At 39.8% G+C, this 20,375-nt stretch overlaps 1 protein-coding gene across 1 annotated transcript in view; it reads right to left on the minus strand.

The window, feature by feature from the left end:
• The window catches only part of LOC135444418 (ethanolaminephosphotransferase 1-like), a 56,595-nt gene that overhangs the window by 5,202 nt on the left and 31,018 nt on the right, over positions 1–20,375 (minus strand). The window contains exons 6-8 of the mRNA XM_064706064.1: positions 15,850–15,958; positions 5,374–5,422; positions 3,188–3,368 (exon numbers count right to left, since the gene is read on the minus strand). Coding sequence (XP_064562134.1) covers positions 3,188–3,368; positions 5,374–5,422; positions 15,850–15,958 — 339 coding nt within the window. The remainder of the gene's footprint in view (positions 1–3,187; positions 3,369–5,373; positions 5,423–15,849; positions 15,959–20,375) is intronic.

Below are 20,375 nucleotides of genomic sequence, written 5' to 3' on the forward strand. Positions count from 1 at the left end.
TGGATGGAAGCAAGATAGAGGGCACAAGGTGTCATCCTGGGTTTCTTCTTCATCCTTCTTCTTCCTTCTTCTTCATGGGTTTGGGTGACATTTTGTAATTGGGCAGGAAAGTCCGCATTACGGGCTCTTTGGGATCAGTTATTGGGTTAAAAGGGAAAATAATCTAGGTGTCAGTTCTTAATTGGATAGTTTAGTCTTAAAAGACCTTGTAACAAGAGGTTGTTGGCCATTTTGTGCCTTCTAATGAAAAGCTGCCAAAATCACAGTAGTGAGATTGTTTTACTGCTAAGAAATAATAAACACCTGAGTCCCAACATGAACTACCATCTCAAGTGCCTTCAATCCAGACCCAGAGAAACCAACAACTGGTATCCCGACATACACCCTTTCCTGGAGACAGTGTTCTGATACACTTGCTAAGTGGAAGCACATCTTCACAAAAGGGGAATTTGTTTGCCAACTTATGCTTTCACAGGGACTCATAAAGTTGTGATCCCAAATCAAATGTGCCACCACCTAATTAATACTGTGCTGGAGAGTGTGCTGGTATTTTAATCGTGCAGCCTGACAGAAATATCTTCTGGTTCATTGTATAGAAGGGAGGGAAGACAATATACGACATTTTCGCATCCTCTTTCTCTTTTCTAGCACGCCTTTATGTACTAAAACACCAATTTCTTGGCTCAATCACGGCAGTGGGCTCCCTGGAGATGCAGCTGGGGGCCCAGAGAAAGGGATCCCACTCAGAACGGTGGAAAAAATGAATTTATGGTGCACGGTTTAACTGAAGACAATTAGTTTAATTATACTGAGTTCTGCAAACATAATGGGACTAATTCACTTGAAATTCAGTATTTTAAAAGCAATTAAGCACACCAAAGTGTTTTGTCTGGCTTAGACTCCTTAAGAAACGTGTCTCATATATATCATGCCCATTACAAAAAAGCAAAGGAATTTAGGCACATCTGAAATATTTTATTGATTTAAGTTTCACTCAAAATTGAAATGTGGTTTAAAATAGATTTTATGTATCCTGAAAACAGCAGAAGAATGAAAAACTCATTCCCTGTGCAGTGCCTGAAATCTTATGACAGCAGCAGTAGGAGTCTGACCATAGGAAAGAAATACTGGCTTTGCTGCCTGTGCTGTGGAAACTGAAGAATGCAAAAATAAACCATGAAAAAATAAATTAACTTTTTATAGTGGAAGAAGCCTTTGTACCTGATGTTAATATTTTCACTTCTATTCTCAGTATTGATTGTGAATTTTTTTAATAACACTGTTTTTTTATGAGTCCTTTGGGAATCATTCCAGAAGGTAACATAAATTGCTAAAGCAATCTATAAGCTGTAATTTTTCTGCCTGCATAACTGAACCTGACCATAGGTTGGATTTCACATTGTTTTAAACCATTGTTATACTTACATATTTAGGTGACCAAATACATGGTCAAAGGCATGAGAAGTTCCAGATACTGGAAGTGGGATGGCAGGTAGAGAGCCATGGTCTGCAGTTTGTGGTCTGCAGAACAGGTAATGGAAACCCAATGTGTCAGGCTATCATGGAAAAGAAAAATATTGCCATGACAAGCCTTCCTCTGATGCTGGGGGAAACATGTCTAAGGAACCAGAGAGGTGAAAGGAAATGCTGGCTTGATTTTCAACTCTAGAATGTTACAAATTCCAACTAACACCCATATATTTTTAATGCTTGCTTTTAAAATGTTAAAATGTTCAGCTAACATGCATACATTTTTAATCCGCACGAGCCTCCAACACTGCAATGTATGCTTTGGGAAAAGAAAAAACAAAGCCTGAAGAATATATATTGCACACCATCACTGATAAACTGCAGCCTGTAACGAAACCTCTGGTTTGCCTTACTATTTTTCTTCTGCAAGCATCCTGCCACAATCACTCTTGGTTGGTTAAGATGTATGTGCAGAATGTGCCATCTGCCAAACTCTGAAAGCATTTTCCCCACTGGCATGAAGCAATTGTATTTCTCATTTTGGAATCTCCACTATTCTCTTAAGAAAAAGGGGTAGATTGGGTAATGAATAATGCATACAATGAAATACATCTGAAAATCAACTCATTTTTGTGAGATTAAGTCCTTAAGATGGAACTGTTTGATTTTGTGACCCTCAGAAATGTACATTTATAGGATACACCTAACAAACATCACAATTAAAACTTTTTTTTCCATTCCTGAATTCATATTTCTACAGGGTCTAGTACTTTCTCTTTTAAAACCTCACATTTTTGAAGATGTGTCTCATAGTGCAAGACACTTCTAGCCTTCCACTTTTTAAACTGGATGTAGCATTGCTCAATGGCAAGATTTTAGATGGAGTTGGAGTCTATTTTCCTAAGATGACACTAGTGACTATCCTCTAGGCTATTTTTGCTTAAATGCAAGAACACCTGTCTGCTTGGCTGCTCTCCTGGCTTCCCCCAGAGAAGAAAGCCCTGGGTTACCTGCAGGGCTCAACACCACTGCCTGGCTGCCCCTGCCAGAACTGCACAGAGGTTTGTGCTGTCCCTTGGGAATGAAAGGGGGGAAACTGGTCACCATGACATGGTACAGGAGAAACTAATCTGTGAGCAGAGAGCCATCACAGGCCCCTACAGCTCTTCACATCTTTCCCTAAAACATGCTGTCACTGGTACAGCCTTTTTCTGAGTGGAGAAGGGAAAATGTAGGACCAGCTGAACTGCAGGATACAGGAATGCATGGACCACAGCAATGGACACAAGAGCAGGGGAAAGCTACAAACCCTCCACTCTGGCTAGTAAATCTGTGCCAGTGCTGACCTTTCTTTTACTTTGACAAATCCCCACTTCTGCCTGCATGCTGGGGAGTATCTGTTATATTTCTGGAAGTAAGGCATCCCTAGGGTTTTCATAAACCCTCAGAAAACAAACCAGAACCCTCACAGAGGTGTTCCACTGTGGCAAAGGAGGTATCTCAGTACTGTAAGTGTCCCCAGTCCAGACAGGTGTTGTGGTGTATTTTTATGAGACACAGTGACATAAAAATACAGAGTCACACAGTGTCTTGTACACTGAGGTAGAAGAGCTGTGTGACTCTGCTGCTCTTAGCTACATTTTCTGCTCCCTTCTGCTTATTCACAGAAAAATAGAAAGCCATCTCTAAACAATACCACCACCTCAAATATACTTACAATAACATTTGAGAAAGCAACCCCAACCATCCATAAAAACAGTCTGGGTTGCTTTGCTAATATGTTGCTTGGAGATAAAACCACCCAGGCTGTAAGAAGAATGAACAGCAACAGAGGTGACACAAGAGGTAGCAGTCCTTCATACAGAGAATCATTCTTCAGTGTTTTCTTTAAATGTGCTCTGGAAATAAATACAATAGTTTTGAAGAGAAAGTAATTTTATCCATTCTATTTCAACACAGTAACCTCAAACTCTAGACCAAACTCAGCCCAAGAATTCCTCTTGTAACCAGTGCAAATGTGATAGATACCAGACATTTTACAAGAAATTGTAGTATATTTATTTCTGGGGTTACAATTTACTGATTCATTTGCTTTGCTTGCTCACCATTGTCTGGCAATGGACCAGTAAACTCACACAAAGTGAGCTGCAGTGCTCTCAAGCATGCAGAGATGCTGTGAATTCCAAATCTATCCTTTAGAGGATGAAGCTTCTAACATGAGACATAAACTTGTTTCAGTCAATACACCCCATGTTTTCAGCAGCAGCAGAGTGAAGATCATGCCTGGCAGGTATTGCTCTTGTTCAGGGCTGGAGGTCATGCTGCTTGAGGATCCTGTACATTAGGATTTAGTCACTTTAGTCCAAATACAGCCTAAAGGGGAGGCTTTTTGCCTAATTAGAACACAGAAAAATTAATGATACATTGTGTTTTCTTGGGTATTTTAAGCTGTTTTTTCAAGGTAGTAAATTATTGCATTTTCTGTCAGCTAGGAAAATGGTAACTCTAAGTTCACTACCACTAAACCATTCCTTCATACAGCTAGTTCAGAAGAGCAATTCTGTGTTTGAAATGTACTGGGAAATGTCCTGTTTAAAATGTTTGAACATATGTATTTATAGAAACAGCTAGACAAAAATCCAAGAAATATTTTTCTCATGCCAAAAAGGAATCACCTACTCCTAAAATAACAACTGTGAACAGGCAGCAGGATGGAGAAAGAGAGGCGATGATTGAAAAACTCAAATCCTTCATCACCAAAGAGCTCTTGCATGCATCATTCAAGCAAACCTGACAGGTAGTTTAAAAATTTCATAGGAATGACAAGCCCAGCAGAAGGCTTGAGAGGAACCATGTCAAGTGATGACCTGAAAAGGAAAATACTAAACAAAAGTCCTGAGAGGAAAGGAAGGAAACCAAACCCTCAATGCTCACTGGGGTAAAGGCTGCTCCTGCCAGGGGCTGACATGCACAAGGAGCTTCCCTCCTGCTCTCAGTCATTCCCAAACAAGATTTCCTTGCATGGCTGGTTCCCAGCCCCTGCCCCACTGCCCAGCCTTTCTGCAGGTCCTCAGCCTCTCCTGCCCCCCATCTCCCAACTCTCCACCTTCCTGCCCCAAACCTGGGGCTGTGCACGCCTCTGGAAACGGCACTGAGTGCCACCACACAAAAAGGGCTGTGTAGGAGAGATGTGTCTTATAGACTCTCTAAAATTCAAATGTTAATATTAGTTTCCAGTAATTCCTGAAGACAGGCAGTGACAGTCCCTCCTCCAGGACACTTAGGACCTGAGAGACCTGAAGTGACAGATGAGTGAAATGAGCTAGCAAATACTAGGGGAAGGCAGGCAGCATTAATAAAAATAGGCCATTGGAATATGAAATCACTGAGTACAAAATTCTTGGGTGCAGCAAGCCAGTTCTTAGATGTAATCACAGCTTGCCACCTGCCTAGCTTACATCTGATAGCAATTATCTGCAGACTGCATACAGGGGAGAGTTTTACAGAAGGACCAGGAAGACAATTAAATACTTCACAGAGTGCAGGATGGGCAGCTACAGAATTCCACGCAGCACAGGCAGAAGTTGCAAATCGCATTTGATTGCAAATAAAATGCAGTGTTTTTTACTACAGAGCCTCTATCAGTTTACTGTGCAGGTCCACTGTGAAACTGCTTGGAGAACAGCAAGTGAAAGGAAAAGGAGAGAGTTATAAACATGAAAAAGAAACCAGTCAGATTTTGAAAACTCACCAGGAAAACCTTTTCCTACATTATCAGGGCAACATCTGGATGAAAGAAGCTATTCTACTTCAAGCATTACATTTATTTGTAAATGAGGAAACCATAAAATACACAGAATTAAATAAGAGGTGATAGAACTTATTTAATGTTAATTAACTTACCTGTGAATGTTGTAGAGTGTTTGTGGAAATGACAGAAACAAACTGAAGCCTGGAAGAGAAAAACATTAATATGTTATTCGACACTGATGACCTCAGAGTTTTTTCATATGATAACAGACCTTGTGTTCTATTCTAAAAATGATTTGGTATTCCTGTATTCATTACAGGATATGAACTGAGGTTGGGGGCTTTAGGCAATAATAAAACTGTCTTCTTTTTTTCCCAAAAGCTACCTGCTGGAAATAGTTGCTGATATAGAATTTCCTGTGTAAATGAGTGACAGGACCAGAATTTTTTTTTTTATATTCTGATATAGTTAATAGATAGGATCAATTATAGTTAATAGATAGGATCAATTATTTTTCATCCAGATTTGTCAGCTGGACCCAAAACAGCCCTACTTTTCATGAGCTGCTGTTTATGTAGAAAAACCTGAGTCTAACACCAAAAGCCTTCCAGTGGAATACAGAAAGACAATAAACTTCAAGCTGGGCTGTTCACATTAGGGGAGAAATAAGTTTATAGTTCAAAATATTAAGGGTCAACTAATGATCTGTTTTGATAATACAATAGCTGAAATTATTGAATTTTTATGATATGTCCATCATTTGAACAAGTGAGAGTTTTTTACTTCTTTTTTAACACCACAGCTGTGCTGTTTCTGGAGCTCAGCTTTAACCCACAAAGCACAAAGGTTTCACCTTTGCTAACTCTGTTTCTCCCTGCACTGCTGCTGGCATTATCAACCCAGCTGCCAGCAGCCCTGAGCTGCCTGAAGTCCCAGCTGTAGCCCCCTAACACCCCCATCCAAAATACACTGCTCCACCCAAGAATCACAGAAGACTTTCAGCAACAAGTGGAAGTTTGAGATTTAAACAAAAAAAAAGTCACTCTATGTGTCAATCCTAACTAGGTGAAAATATGTATGACTTTTTAAATCAATGTCATTCCCTGTAGAGCTCTTTGGTTTGTACTTTTTCCCCATTTTCTATGTATTGAGGGCTTTTCCCTAGTCAATTTGCTGCTTGGAGATTGCTCTGGGTAGCACATTTCTGCATGGCTCTTTTATTGTAGGGCATGAGTCTTGGGTGTGGTGCACTAAATTAATACACAATTCCTATTTTATTATGGGCAAGAAAAGCACTCTGATGTGTTAAACCTTCAGGTATAATCATAAATATAAATATAAATATAAATATAAATATAAATATAAATATAAATATAAATATAAATATAAATATAAATATATCATTTAGGAAGCACTGTGCTGCCTGTACAGAAAAGTAGAAATCTCATTATTAGCAATATGGGAGGGAAAATGATTAGAGGAAAGCTATGACTCCAGATGACTTTGTCCTGGGGCTAATTTGACATAGCAGTGTCTTGAGAAATGTCAGTGTTTACCTTTCAGTCCTCATTAAGGACATATCCAAGCATTTAGCATGCCCTGGCCACAGTGGCAACTCAAGAAAGGGAAAACTAAACATGAAAGAAAAGTGGAGATCAGGATTGCTGGGGAAAAAAAGAAGTTAAAATGCATACAATAGATAATCTGTCTCTTCCGTCTTTCTGGTTATCTACTAAAGAGAAGGAAACAAAGAATTGGAAAAAAAAGAAAAGCCAACCTGTAAATAATTTCAGGTACTGCATTCTTTTTAATGTTTACCTTTTGAGTTTGCTTCTTAAAACAATTAAGAGCTCTGCTCCTTTACCATGGCAGAAACTCCCTATCAAACAGCTGAAGGATGTGCAATTGAAGTAATATCCCAAGTATTTTGTCAATATATTTCTAGAATTCACAGGCTTAGTGCCTCCAGAGTGATCTGTGTTTAATGTGCACTCCAGTTAGCTGTGTTTTCTATTAGGCAGGGAGCGCTGGTTCAATAAAATCTTGACTTACGTACAGCAGTTCCAACATCTGTATCACATTAGAGCAGACATGAGACAAAACATTGACTCTTGAGGTTAAATCTAAATTTCCTGCTGCAACCCTGAAGTTTGATTTGTTAGGAGAAAAGCAACCGAGAGGAACAGAAATAGAGACGAGACCTAGAAATAGAATTCAAAGAGCAATGGTTGCCAACAATTTGTTATTTTTATGAAGTGCCATTTTAGTTAGAAATAACACACTGACCACAAACAGTCCCCCAGCTAGCAAAAAGCCACTTTCCAAATGGGGCAGTTCCACCAGTTACTCCCCTGTATTTTTACACGGCTTTGCTTTTAGCACAGCGAGAGAGCTGAGGATGCAGCAGGGAAAGCAAAGGGTGTTCCCCGTTTCTTATGGGATTTTCAGAATTCCATCATTTCCTACAACATGTTGCTTTCCCATCTTTTTTTAGCTAAAGAGGCCTGGCTCAGGGACTGCTTTTGGTACTCATTAAGTCTGCTGTTTAATTGGCATTAAGGATCCCTTTGTGCCCAGGAGCTAAACTGCTGCATCCGCATTGCTGCCATTCCCTGCTGCTCTGAGGAACAAAAGGTGCAGCCTGGAAAGCAAACCCACTGTTGGCTCTCTGACGCTCAGCCACCCAGGCACTGCCCAAGTGATCATCATGGAGCTTTTTATTTGTTGTTTTTAATGTCCTAAAAGTATATATTTTATTTTAAAATAATTTTTAAAATTCAATTTCCGCGCATTCCATGTTTTAACACGTATGGGAAAATAGAACTCCTCAAGTGTTCTTAGAGGTAGTATACTGCTCTTCCAGGATTTTTTAGTTTCTTCTTTACTATTTTCCCATTCTTCAGCTGATTTAAAATCTGAGACCCAACTGTAAGAACACAGGCCTATATTAAAGGCAGAAATACCAAAGCACAGATGGGTGGCACAGATACACAGGGAATTCTTGTGTCACGCCAGGCTGAAAGTATCAAGCCCAAATCCTGGGATTTAGGTACAATCCTATCTCAGTCCTCTGTGTTGTACAATGTAAACTCACTTTTCAGAGAAATAAACATTTTTAAAGCTCTTTATTAGGAATTATTTTGTTCATATTAAAAAATGCCAAACATAAGCATAAACAAACAAACAAATCCCAATGCATTCAGAAATTCAGGATTAAAGACGTATCACAAGTGAAGAAATGAAGGCATTACCCTGTTTTGCAAATATGTATGTGTATAAAAGCAGATACACACAGAGATATGCATATAAATATGTGTACGTTATATATACTTATATATATATGCATATATATACATATGTATATGTATATATGTGTGTGTATATATATATGTATATATGTATGTATGTATATGTATATATATGTATATATACATGTCTATAAAAGAGATCAAAAGGAAATTCCCATCAATCTTAAGGACAACTTTAGATTTCATTCAGTGCTTTCCAATTCAATTCCAAACCAATAAAGTGTTGTGATATAACTGAATAAATTAATGATAATTTTTAAAAGCTAGCACACAATGGCTACCATGATACCTTGTCACCCATGTTATTTGGAGTGACAGTAATATATTTTAATTATGTGAGGGCATTTTAAATGCTCCTGTAACTAAATTTAATGACTACTGAAGATCTACAGGCAGACAGGTTGTTTCCATGACATGCTGCAGTTACTGTGGCTGTTGTACCTGATTTAATTCAGGCATTTCTGCAAAACGCAGACTTGGTCATTGCAGAGAAAGAGAGGCTATGGCCAGGAACAAACTGCTGACCTTACTGTGAGCTCCAGAAAATGCTATTTCAGTACCCAACAGCCCCATGCTGGCACTCAGACAAAGCAAACAGCCTGATGCAGGTAGCCACATTTCTGAAAACACAAAACCTCACAGACTGTAAACACTGCTAAATAAAGAAGTGACTCCAAGACACCTAAACCACTAAACAAGTTATAGTGCTTCAGAGGAAGGACAACCTTTGCTGTTTATCTTCTCCACACATTTGTTATCATAAACCTCCTTTGTTAGTAAATTCCTGACAAATGAATCATCCTTAAACTGTCCTAAGAAAAGCACTAAAATTTTATTTGTTAAGAATTGGCTCTCCTGATAGATAAAAATCAAAAATTCAAAGACGAGACAGTGCAATACAGGGATGTAATTATACGGATGTAATTTTAGGTGAACACTGCACTGGAAATTGTGTGAATTTGTTCAGGAAAGCACCATCCCTGCCATGCTCCCCCCATCCCCCCCAAAAAATACTCCCCAGAGCACTCATCCCATTTGGGAGGCAGAGAAGAAGCCTGTGCAGACTTTCTGGGCATATCACAGAAGCTGACCAACTCTCTAACAGCGGGTGGTTGTACTTGCATTTCAGCTTAAAAATTAAATACTATCACTCTCCTCATTTTTCAAGTGCCCACACTTCTGTATGGCCTTCTTCAGTACACTGCTTGGCCTTTCCATCTCTAGATTAATAATCTGTCATAATCAATGTATGCTGTAAAGAAATGGGATGTTATAATTTACCTTTCTTAGCCACCAGACAAGAAAAATTAGATTCAAAATATCCAGGCCTCAATACTAGCTTGGAAAAAAATATTTAAGTACTTTTTCCATGGTGTTTTTCTCAAATTCCTTGCACATTTAGAGCAGCTAGACACATGAAAATATCTTAACACACTGAATGTTTAGCACACTGATCAGTGCCTGGAAGCAAGCTTCATCAAAATGTGAACATTTTAAAAGAACTTGTTCCTGGAACAGAAGCTTTTTGTGGAACAGTCTGACCTTCTCTGGCATGTCTTGAGCAGACAACTCTTTTAGTTGATTGTGCAAATACATAATTGTGTTTTGAGCTGTCCACTAAAAAACCATTATATTTTATTACTATGTAAAATGGCAAACTTAAAACCACTTAGTACTTGGGAGGGGGAAAAACCTTAGAAAACAAATATATAATTTGCAGACTTAATTGAGCCTCTAAAGTCTGAATACATTAGGGTGAAAAATACACCTAAAATCCACAGTATGAAATGATTTTACAGGGATTAGGGGAACATAAGGTAAACATAAGCACTGTCTTCAGGCACAAAGTTGATGTAGGTTGATTTTATACTTTACTTTCAATGTCTAAGGAAGTACAAATGGCATTTATCTCGAAGTGAGCTGTAAGACAACAATTAGCATTCAGAGGGATTTAGTACCAATTAAAGAATTAATTTATTAGTTTATGGATGTAGCTGCTTCTTTGATGCAGTTCTGTTCAAACATCATCCTGTTTCTGCACATAGAAAGAATGGAGCACCAGAGAAACAGTGCCTGTATTTGAGAAGGCCAGACTGGCTTCCAGAAGGACTCTGCCAGGCAAGCTCCCTTGTTTGACCTTCTCCTGGGGGTCCCAGAGCCCCTGAAATGACTCCTCACACCTTAAGACCCCCAAACTCATTCCCACCTGTGATCAGCATCCTGTGACACTGTTCTGCCTCTGGTCTTGAGCACTCTGCTCTTATGGGTTATTGTTCTGACTGGTTCAGATGAGTTACTCTGAACATGAACTCAGTGACTTCTTAAAAATATATCTCAAGTGACAGGTGAGTATTTCACACCCTTTGCTTTAACAGAGCCTTGTACAATCTGTCACAACAATGCCTTAATAAATGTTGAATTGGTGACAGACATGTAGAAGCCAACTCATGTTAAGCACACTTCTCAAACAGGACTGGTCAAAGCCTGTTGGAGCAATAACCTTTTGAAAACATTGCACTTAACATTTCATCATTCAGCAAGTCATCACTAGGGCAGAGCCATCAGCCACTCTGCAATGGGAACTACAGGAAATCACTACAGAATGACATCATTCCACAGGGGGAGAAACAATTCATGAATTGACCATGGCCTCCTAAACAGTTTCTGACACTGAAAAAGGGGCAGGCTACTCTGTGAACATCCATGGCAAGGACTTGTGTGTCCTCCTTTGATACACAGGATGTAGCACAGAGTGAGTACAAGGCACTGGTTTACAGGAGTAATTCTGCAGTGCTTTCCCACTATGATGGAATTAAAATAATTGGCATGTTTTAAGTGTTACAGCTTGGCCTCATTGTTAGTGTTTTGCTGCTATGATCTGTTCATTTATGTTTTCACTCCTCATTTTATATACTTAAGTAGCTCAGGGAAGAGTGACCCTCAAGGAAAACACTCTGTACAAGTCAGCATAGAAACCAAACCCATGAACATCACAGGAAAAAATTCTGAATGCTTTGGCCCCATCTCTAAAACAAAGTTCAGATCTCTGATAGATATTATTATTCAATTCACATTTCATGTTCAAACCTGCACTTTGAGAACTTGTTTCAGCTTTGCCACAGTTTTCAGTAGCCAGATCTGGGCACTGTTGACCACACATAGTACACTCGAACATCACATCATGTCTGGGTTACAGAATAGTCTGCCCCCTGTGCCACACACTGATGAAGTATAACATATCCACTCCATGCTTAAGTGATTCTTTTCCCATGAAGTCTATTCTTGTGGTTGCAATTAATACTGAGAAGGAGCAGGAAACTCTGTGCATCCAGGCATCATTTTTCCAACTTGCCTTCCTAAGTAAATGAAGCTGATGTGCTAACTCTGCTTGTTTCTGTACATCCCACCACAACTTCCAAGCCCTCAGTCAATTCTGAACAAAAGAATATACCAAAAGAAATTTCCAGTAAGATGCATGTCTCCATCTTCCTTTCTCTAGGAAAGGATTGTAGCCTGAACTCAAATTTTATTAGACATTATGAAATCTTCATACAGAGCAAGTATGAAGGTCCCAAACTTGAGAGAGAAATGAGAAATGCTTCCTGCAGAGCATGCACCTACAGGTCATTTAATAGCAACGTGAGACAGAAACCATCATCAATTAGTAATGCTGCTCCCTGAATTACAGATGCCTACCTGTCAGCGAAAATCTTCTCACAAAGTCCACAGCATCATTTGTGGTACTAGAATTTATGTGCAGAACTGACTGCTTTAAAATGCTTATTGTAAATATTTCATATTGCTCTCAACCTGATAGCACAGTGACAGGGAATGTTAGGCATTTGGGATGCCCTGGAGGGGTGAAAATAAATGATAGCTCTCACCCCAGTGCTGCCCTTTGAAGGGACCCTAGTTAGCCAGATAATGCTGTGGGACAATTGTGGTTAAATCCCAAGAGAGCTCTTGGAGTGTCATCCCCAGGAGCCCTGATGAGTGCACAGTAATTAGTTGCAGATGAGCACACAGGCACATAACTTTATCAGGGTCTGTCTGCTCCCCTGCTGGGAGAGAAAAGGCATTTCTGCCCAGCAGCCAGGTCAGCTGCTCTGCAAACAGGAGAGGGATTGATCCCTTCCTCCTTGATCCAGGGTCCAGCTAGGTGTGTGTTTTGCAGCTGAAGGATGGAATTGCATTCACTGCCAGTGAAAGTTACAGGATCGTGTTTGCTGGGTAGCTGACAAATTCCCATAAAATACTATGCTGAAGTTTCTCTGTTTCACAGGGTAGTCCTCTGAGGTCACTGCTCAGCAGCTCAGGACTTGGCTTTCCTACAGGTGTTCACAGTGTGCCAGAGAGTTCCCAAGAACATACATAAAGATCTCTTTCCTAAAACATTTAATCTAAACACCAGTACTGCTGCACTTTTATGTATATCTTTGTGTGTTCTGGCACCTGATAAAAGCTCCATTACTTTCAATGAGTGAGTGTCACCTGGTGATACCACGGCTTCCTCTGAAGAGGTGCTTTTGCAGAGTTCATCCTGAGGTTATACATGGATTTTTTTTTTCCCAGAAAACTCCAGGAAAGACATCTGAAAAACACTCTTGAGCATCTTGTTTGGATTTGTTCCTACCAGAGAAGGTAGGGGCTAAAGCCCAGCTGCTCTCAGAGAAGCGAAGGCTCAGCAGCTGAACTTCTGTTGTGTACATAACAGTAAAAGCACCAAAAAAATGCCAAGTATTGATGGAGCAGCTACAGGTCCGTTGTTAGAAGGACCACTGGTGACTACTAAATGCCATCAGATGGTTAAGCACAGCCTTTTATGGTTTAATGGCTCCTCTCAGGATCCTGGGAAACTAGCTTGTAAAAAGCATCAGAGGCCCGCTTTGTTTTTAACTAGCCACAAAGGCATTTAACTGAGCCAGCCAGAGTGGGCTCTCTGATACAAATGGTTCTGTCTGAGCAAGACACACTTGCTGCAGTCCCTCTAAGGGAGAAAATAATTGAATATTCCTGGCTGCTGGGCGCTTGGTGTAGGTTAGACAGGTAGTTTTTCTGCAGTCACAGTGGGGTCCTGCAATTTAGCACAAGCTTCTAAAAATTTCACATATCCCTAGTCACTGCACACAGGCTACCCAATGATAATCACCTTACTGCTGAGCTGAGATTCAAATATGAAATGGCAGTGCTTTCTGGACCAGCATGTCCATAGTGGAAGGATACTACTTTTTGTCTAAGAGGATACTAAGGATACTACTTTTGTCTTGTCTAAGAGATTCTAAGAGATTTACTAAGAACTATGATGATTCTGTAATATAGAGTCAACCAAGACTATTATTTTGCATACTTTAAACCCATATTTAACTTCAACTAAGTTGCAAAAGATGCCATTGTGCATAGTGTGCTAGAGACAAGGTTTTTGGAGAAACCTTTTGGCTCCTACTTAAGCCTACTCTGCTTGGGACAATGATGGAAGAAATACTATTCTGTGCTCACAAATCCACTCATACAAGCATACCACAGAAGACAGAAGCAGTACTTCTTTGACTTCTATGTCTTGGGCCACTGAAGACAGAGAGTCAAATTTTGTTCTCAGTTAAGGACACATATAATGGGTTTTGCAATCCACTGCACCAGAGCTAACATTTGGCTTCCTGAAGAAATTTTATTCTGTTACCCATAAGAGGACAGAAGACAGAAGCAGTACTTCATTCTAGTGTTAATGGGACAGTCCATCAAGCATTGCTTTGCAGCTGGCTCTGGCAGAGTATGAAAAAGGATGCTCCTGCCTGCATATCTGATAACGCTGAGATGCTGCCCTTCCACAAACATTCCTACTATGTTGAACAGTTTGAATTAAACCTTCATCCATGGCTTCCCAAGTGCAAGGGAAGCCATCAGAGTAGTCCCTGAATGGGCTGTCATGTGTCAGTGACAGGAACCAAGCACTGGTGTGTGCAGCACAGACCAGGTGTGTTCAGTGGGCTGGTCTCTGCTGGCCCTAGCGCTGCCCTGACCTGCCTATTCCGGGTGAGCCAGCATCCATCTGCCCTGGGCTTGCAGGGCTGCTAAAAGAGCACAAATCACTCCTGTCTGCAGCTACACCTCTGTCAAAGGTGAATAATTCACTGACTATTGAAAAGGCAACCACTGTCTTTTCCCCCTTCCTTTCTTCCTTTTTCTCAGAGTGCCTTTTTCTCAGGTCTGACTAGAAAAAGACTGTATCATCCTGGTCACACACTGTTGGTTTTTTTGGGTAAAGCACAAAACCACGTCCTTGCAGACACTGCTCATTAGAAAGCACAGCCCGAACGCAGGTCCTTTCTAACCTAGGAATTCTGGGAAACAGTGCTGGGGGAAGAGGTGCTACCTGCTGACAACCTTGCGATAAGGAGAGGCGTTGTGAGAGCACACATCAGTGCAAAATGCTCAAATGGCTGACATGGGGGAAGCACCTATAACCAAGTCCTCCATTTGGCCCCAGGGCAGAAGATGTTTCTGGGGATGCAAGCCTAGAGTGTTTGTGTCAAACAGTATTGTGGTGCCCTCTTCTCACCACTTGTATGCTCATATAAAAATCTCCAAAATGCATATGCTAATTTCTTCACCTTCCAAGCAACACATCAAAGACATTTTGCACACACAGAGTTTCAGCGAAGACTTCTATATTTCTAACTCATTAAAATGTAACTGATCTTGTTCTCAGTCTTGATATAGCAGTCAAAAAACATTCAATGCTCATTTCAAACTAAACTGACAGTATCAAATAACGACCAAATAGGCTATTGCTGTGTATGGAAAATAAATCTCTTCTGTTTTGCAAAAGATTTCTAAAGAAGACCTTAGAAACCACCTGGCTCTTATTCATATTTACAGTTGTGCATCTAAGGTTATTTAAATAATGTCTTCATTCCCCCTGCACATAATGTTTTGGAACATAATGTGCTCCAGGCCAAAACACTGAACTTAGAATATACATAAATGTAAGTGACATTTTATCTGAGTGATATGAGGAGTTCCTGAGACTTTGGGAGCCCAGCAAGCCAGCACACTGCACTGAACTGCACATGCATAAAATATGGAGTATTTTCTATATTATTTGTGTGCGGTATACACTAATTCAGCAAGGAACAAATTTTCCAAAATTATCTACTTTTTTAAAGTTTTCCAGTATTAACCCTTTTAATTATCTCTATTCATGTATTTTTGGACTAGCCAACACGTACAAAAGTAAAACCAAAAAAAAGGGGGGAAGTATAAAAAATATCAAATCCAAATTATTAAAAAGTAGCACACTTTTGTATAGATCTGGACACTTACCGATAAGCAGGATAACTAATACATCTGTAATATAATAACCAAACAGCAAAGGCTTCTGCCAGACCTCCACACCAACAGTACCAGTGAGCAGATATGCTGCTATTAACACCTACAAAAAAAAAAGATAACTGATTTTCAATCCTTTACATCTAAAGGCAGAGAATTTCACTTATCATCTTAGTACAAATGCAAAAGTTAAAAAAAAATCTGTTTAGTTACCACCTGTCCCTACTTTACATTCTGCTGCCATGACAAAACAATTACTTCTAAGCAGTGAAGCCACTTGCAGGGTTACCAAGAGAATTATTTAAAATGTATGAAATATGGTAAGCAAGCAACTTCCCCGTGTTTGTATCTGTTTGTATGTGGTACTACTGAGTTACCTTTTCAAAATACCTAAATCCACTTTTATTGCCAGGTCTCCCCACTACACATGCACTTTCCTGTTTTTGGGTACAGACTTCAGAATTAGCAATGTGGTTATTTTTGCAGCTCTGCCCTTAACTGATCATATCTGAGTGGCAATGACCATATCTGATCATATCTGAATAACTGAGAAAGGGGCAGAAAAACCCTAAGCCCATCTGAAACAATAATGAAAAATAATAAAAGCATTCAATTGAATGTGAAGAAATAAAAAGAATGAGGAGATGAAGTCTTCCCTGATTTTGAATTTGTTTGACAGATAACTTCATTAAAGGACACAAAAAGAATCACATAGATGTCATTAGGAGTGAAAGGACATATCCACAAGACTCAGGAGCACCCAGCTAGAGGGACTGCTGCCCTTCTCTTTCTCTAGCCTGCTCTGTTCTCAGCTGTTTGGTTTTGCCACAGGACCCATAAGAGGCTATATGTTTCATGCTAAGCTAGCTATAAATGAAAATAACAATGTTAATTACAATGCCATTTAGAAAACTACATATTCATCTATTAATTCCCAGGTAACATTCAGTAACCTTTATATTTTCCTCTCAGTGCAGCTTCTTACTATGGGATGAAAAAATGGTTTCCAGCTTTACTTGTGTTACAGATTTTACTATTTCTTAATTAGGTTTTTTAATACACTTTTTTCCCCTATGTTATGTGTTTTCTCCATTTGAACTTCAACAAGCACATTTCTGGTCTTCTGTTAAATTTTAACTCAAAGATGATACACTGAAAATCTCTTTGTTAATTACCAGGCTTTTAAAGATCACAGATTAAGAGCAGAATGCTGATGTTGCCTAAACTTCAATTACATGTAGATAATACTACATTTGCCTTCACTTACTTCTCTGTATCTGAAACCAAGATTCTTGCCCTGTCAGTATGTAGGTCTTTACAAGGTTTTGCTTGGATTTTGCGTTGTGGAACTGGATGTTTGAATTGCCTCTGCAAGAACAAGCAGCACAACAGATCTGCAGCAAGGAGGAGCAGGCATCAGTGAGTGCCATTGTGTCTTGGGCCACTGAAGAGAGTGAGTCAAATTCTGGTCTAAGTTAAGGACACAAATAATGGGTTTTGCAATCCACTGTATCAGAGCTAACATTTGGCTTCCTGAAGAAATTGCATTCCCTTACCCATAAGACATGATGGATGGAATCCTGACCCCATCAAAGTTGATGGCAAAACTCCAACTGGCTTTGATGGAGCCTGAATTTACTCTCACACATTGAATCCTGAACAGACATTTTTGGCAGGTGATAAAAGAGGAACTTTAGTATTAAGCATTATTACAGTCAGTACTTTTGGCAGGGCAGTCATGAGCATCCCTGTCAGATGTCAGTGCATGTCTAGGAACAGGGGTGTGGATGCAATGGGCTCTCATAGGGAATACCCTGCCCTGGGATTTGGTGATGCAAGACTCCCAGATTGAGATTGCCTCTTAACAGATGTAGCATATGAAAAAACCCACTCCTTGGCTCCAGAATTTTAGTATGTTGTTTTTTAAGGACTCGTCACTTTGACTACATTGAAGCAGTCTCCAGCTTTAGAAAGCAGATGTCCTTTAGAAAGCCTGAAGGATAAGAAAATGGCTGTGTCCCTTGATCTAAGCTATACTAGCAAAAAATTGAAGATTGTCAAAATTACTAGCAAAGCCTAATTCTGTTAATCAGCAATATAAACTACTTTAAAGGCACTGCTGGTGGGAAAAAAAAAAAGTAAAGCAATGTTCCTAAGTTCAACTGAATAATTTTACTTTAGAAAAGATGGTCAAGTTTTTTACTTATCTCTCTACCATAAGCAAGCTTTAGTACTTTTCAGATATAAATGTAGTCTCTAGCAGCCTTTTGTAAAATGAGAACTCCAAATTAAATAACTGTATTTGGTTTGTGTGGCCAGTTTTGGTAGCAGGGGGGCTACAAGAGTGACTTCTGTGAGAAGCTGCTAGAAGCTTTTCCCATGTCCAGCAGGGCCAATGGCAGATGGCTCCAGCATGGACCCACCACTGGCCAAGGCTGCACCTATCCCATAAATGACAATGCCTCTGGGATAACATATTTTAAAAGGGAAAAAAACTCCATATTGTGCAGTTGTAATTGCTGCCAGAGAAGAAAGGAGTGAGAATGTGGGAGAGGAACAGCCCTGCACACAACAAGGCCAGTGCAGAAGAAGGAACAGGAGGTGCTCTAGGCACTAGAGCTGAGGTTCCCCTGCAGCCCATGGTGCAGCCCATGGTGAGGTAGCTGTGCTCCTGCATCCCATGGACATCCAGAGGGGGGAACAAATCCACCTGCAGCTCCTGTAAGCCCCCACATCAGAGCAGGTGGGTGCCTGAGAAGAAGTTGTGAACCTGCAGGAGGCCCTTGCTGGATCAGGCTCCTGGCAGGGATCTGCAGACCCATGGAGAGAGGACCCCATGCTGGAGCAGGTTTCCTGGCAGGACTTGTGATCCTGTGGGGGACCCACAGGACTGAAGAAGGTTGTGCCTAAATGACTGCACCCCATGGAAAGGTACCCATGGTGCAGTAGTTCATGAAGAACTGTAGCCCGTGGGATGGACTGACATTGGAGAAGTTCACAGAGAACTGTCTCCCATGGGAGGAACCCACTCTGGAGCAGGGGGAGGACTCCTCTTCCGGAGGAGCAACAGAAACAACCTGTAATGAACTGACCATAACCCCCATTCCCTGTCTCCCTGTGCCAGTGGGGAGTGGAGACAGAACCCAGGAAGAAGGAAGAGGTAGGGGAAAGGTGTTTTTTAAGATTTGTCTTACTTCTCATTATCCTGCTTTGATTTTGATTCATAAGAAATTAAATTAAAATCCCTGAGCTGAGTCTGTTTTGCCCATGATAGTAATTTGTGATGATCTCTCCCTGTCCTTCTATGAACTCATGAGCCTTTCATTATATTTTCTCTCCCTGTCCAGTTGCAGAGGGGAGTGACAGAGCAGCTTTGGTGGGTGCCTGGCATCGTCCCACAATACCACAAGTGAGAACTATATAGAAAGGTAATGTAGATGGGTACAATCTTGGATTCCAACTCTCAGCAGCATCTGACCAGGAATATTTTTGGCTTTCCAAGACCTTCTCTATGAGGATGAGGAATACTTATGATGAGAAAGAAGTGGAAATGCAAGGTGTTAATTTGTAGTTTCTCTGATATAGCTGACAGCAAGACAGCTGGATTCTGAGCAGGGGCTCCCTATCTTGCCACAATTTTGTAAATAACAGTCCTGTTATTTACAAAATAAATTTGTCCCTGTGTAAAATCAGAATAATTCTTTGTTGTGGCATTGGGAAAATTCTATATAAACACAAAGCAGTATAACCCCTCAAAGTCTTCTACCTTCTAGCCTCTTCCCTATTTCTCTTTATTTCTCTAAAATACTTGGTATTTTAAAATCACCATCTCTTCCTTGTCTTTTCACTATTTCAGGTATAAGTTTTGTGACCACAATATTTTAGATTGTGTTTGTACATCCATTTATTTTCTTACCATTGATTTATCATTTCTTTTTTACACACAGGCACATTTAGTATGCTGTGTGATATCCTACATGATGAAATAAAAAATCAAAGACTTTGTCATCTTCTAAAAAATCATGGATATGCTTTAAAATTCTTTATGATTCCACAAAAACCCGACATTAATTTTATTGTAATATTCAATTTCACTAGCATATTGCTATAGTATTAATTGCTCGTGTGTTGAAATATTTTCCATTAACACAATGCTCAAAATAAACATCTAGAAAGCAAAGTAATTTAAAATACAAGGATACTTCATTCTTCTGATAATAAATGTGACACTTGCCTAAAAGACTAAGAATTATTTCCTACAAGCTATTTCAATAGGAGTTAGCTTTAATGTGATGTGCAATTTTTCCACTTTATTTTTTTTTCAGTTTTTTTTCTTTCAATAAATAATTGAAGGTTGCAAATTGTAGACTTTGGAAAATTTCCCCTAAAAAGATGACTTTGCATTTAGACATTACAGACAAATAACTAAAGGCACATGGAAGATTAATTAATCAAGAAAGGTTTGTGGGGAATCATAACCAAGTGGTTAAGAATGAAGCAGCCTGCTGCACAAAAAGCCT

This window comes from Zonotrichia leucophrys, chromosome 2, assembly GCF_028769735.1.
Source record: "Zonotrichia leucophrys gambelii isolate GWCS_2022_RI chromosome 2, RI_Zleu_2.0, whole genome shotgun sequence".
NCBI classification, from domain to species: domain Eukaryota; kingdom Metazoa; phylum Chordata; class Aves; order Passeriformes; family Passerellidae; genus Zonotrichia; species Zonotrichia leucophrys.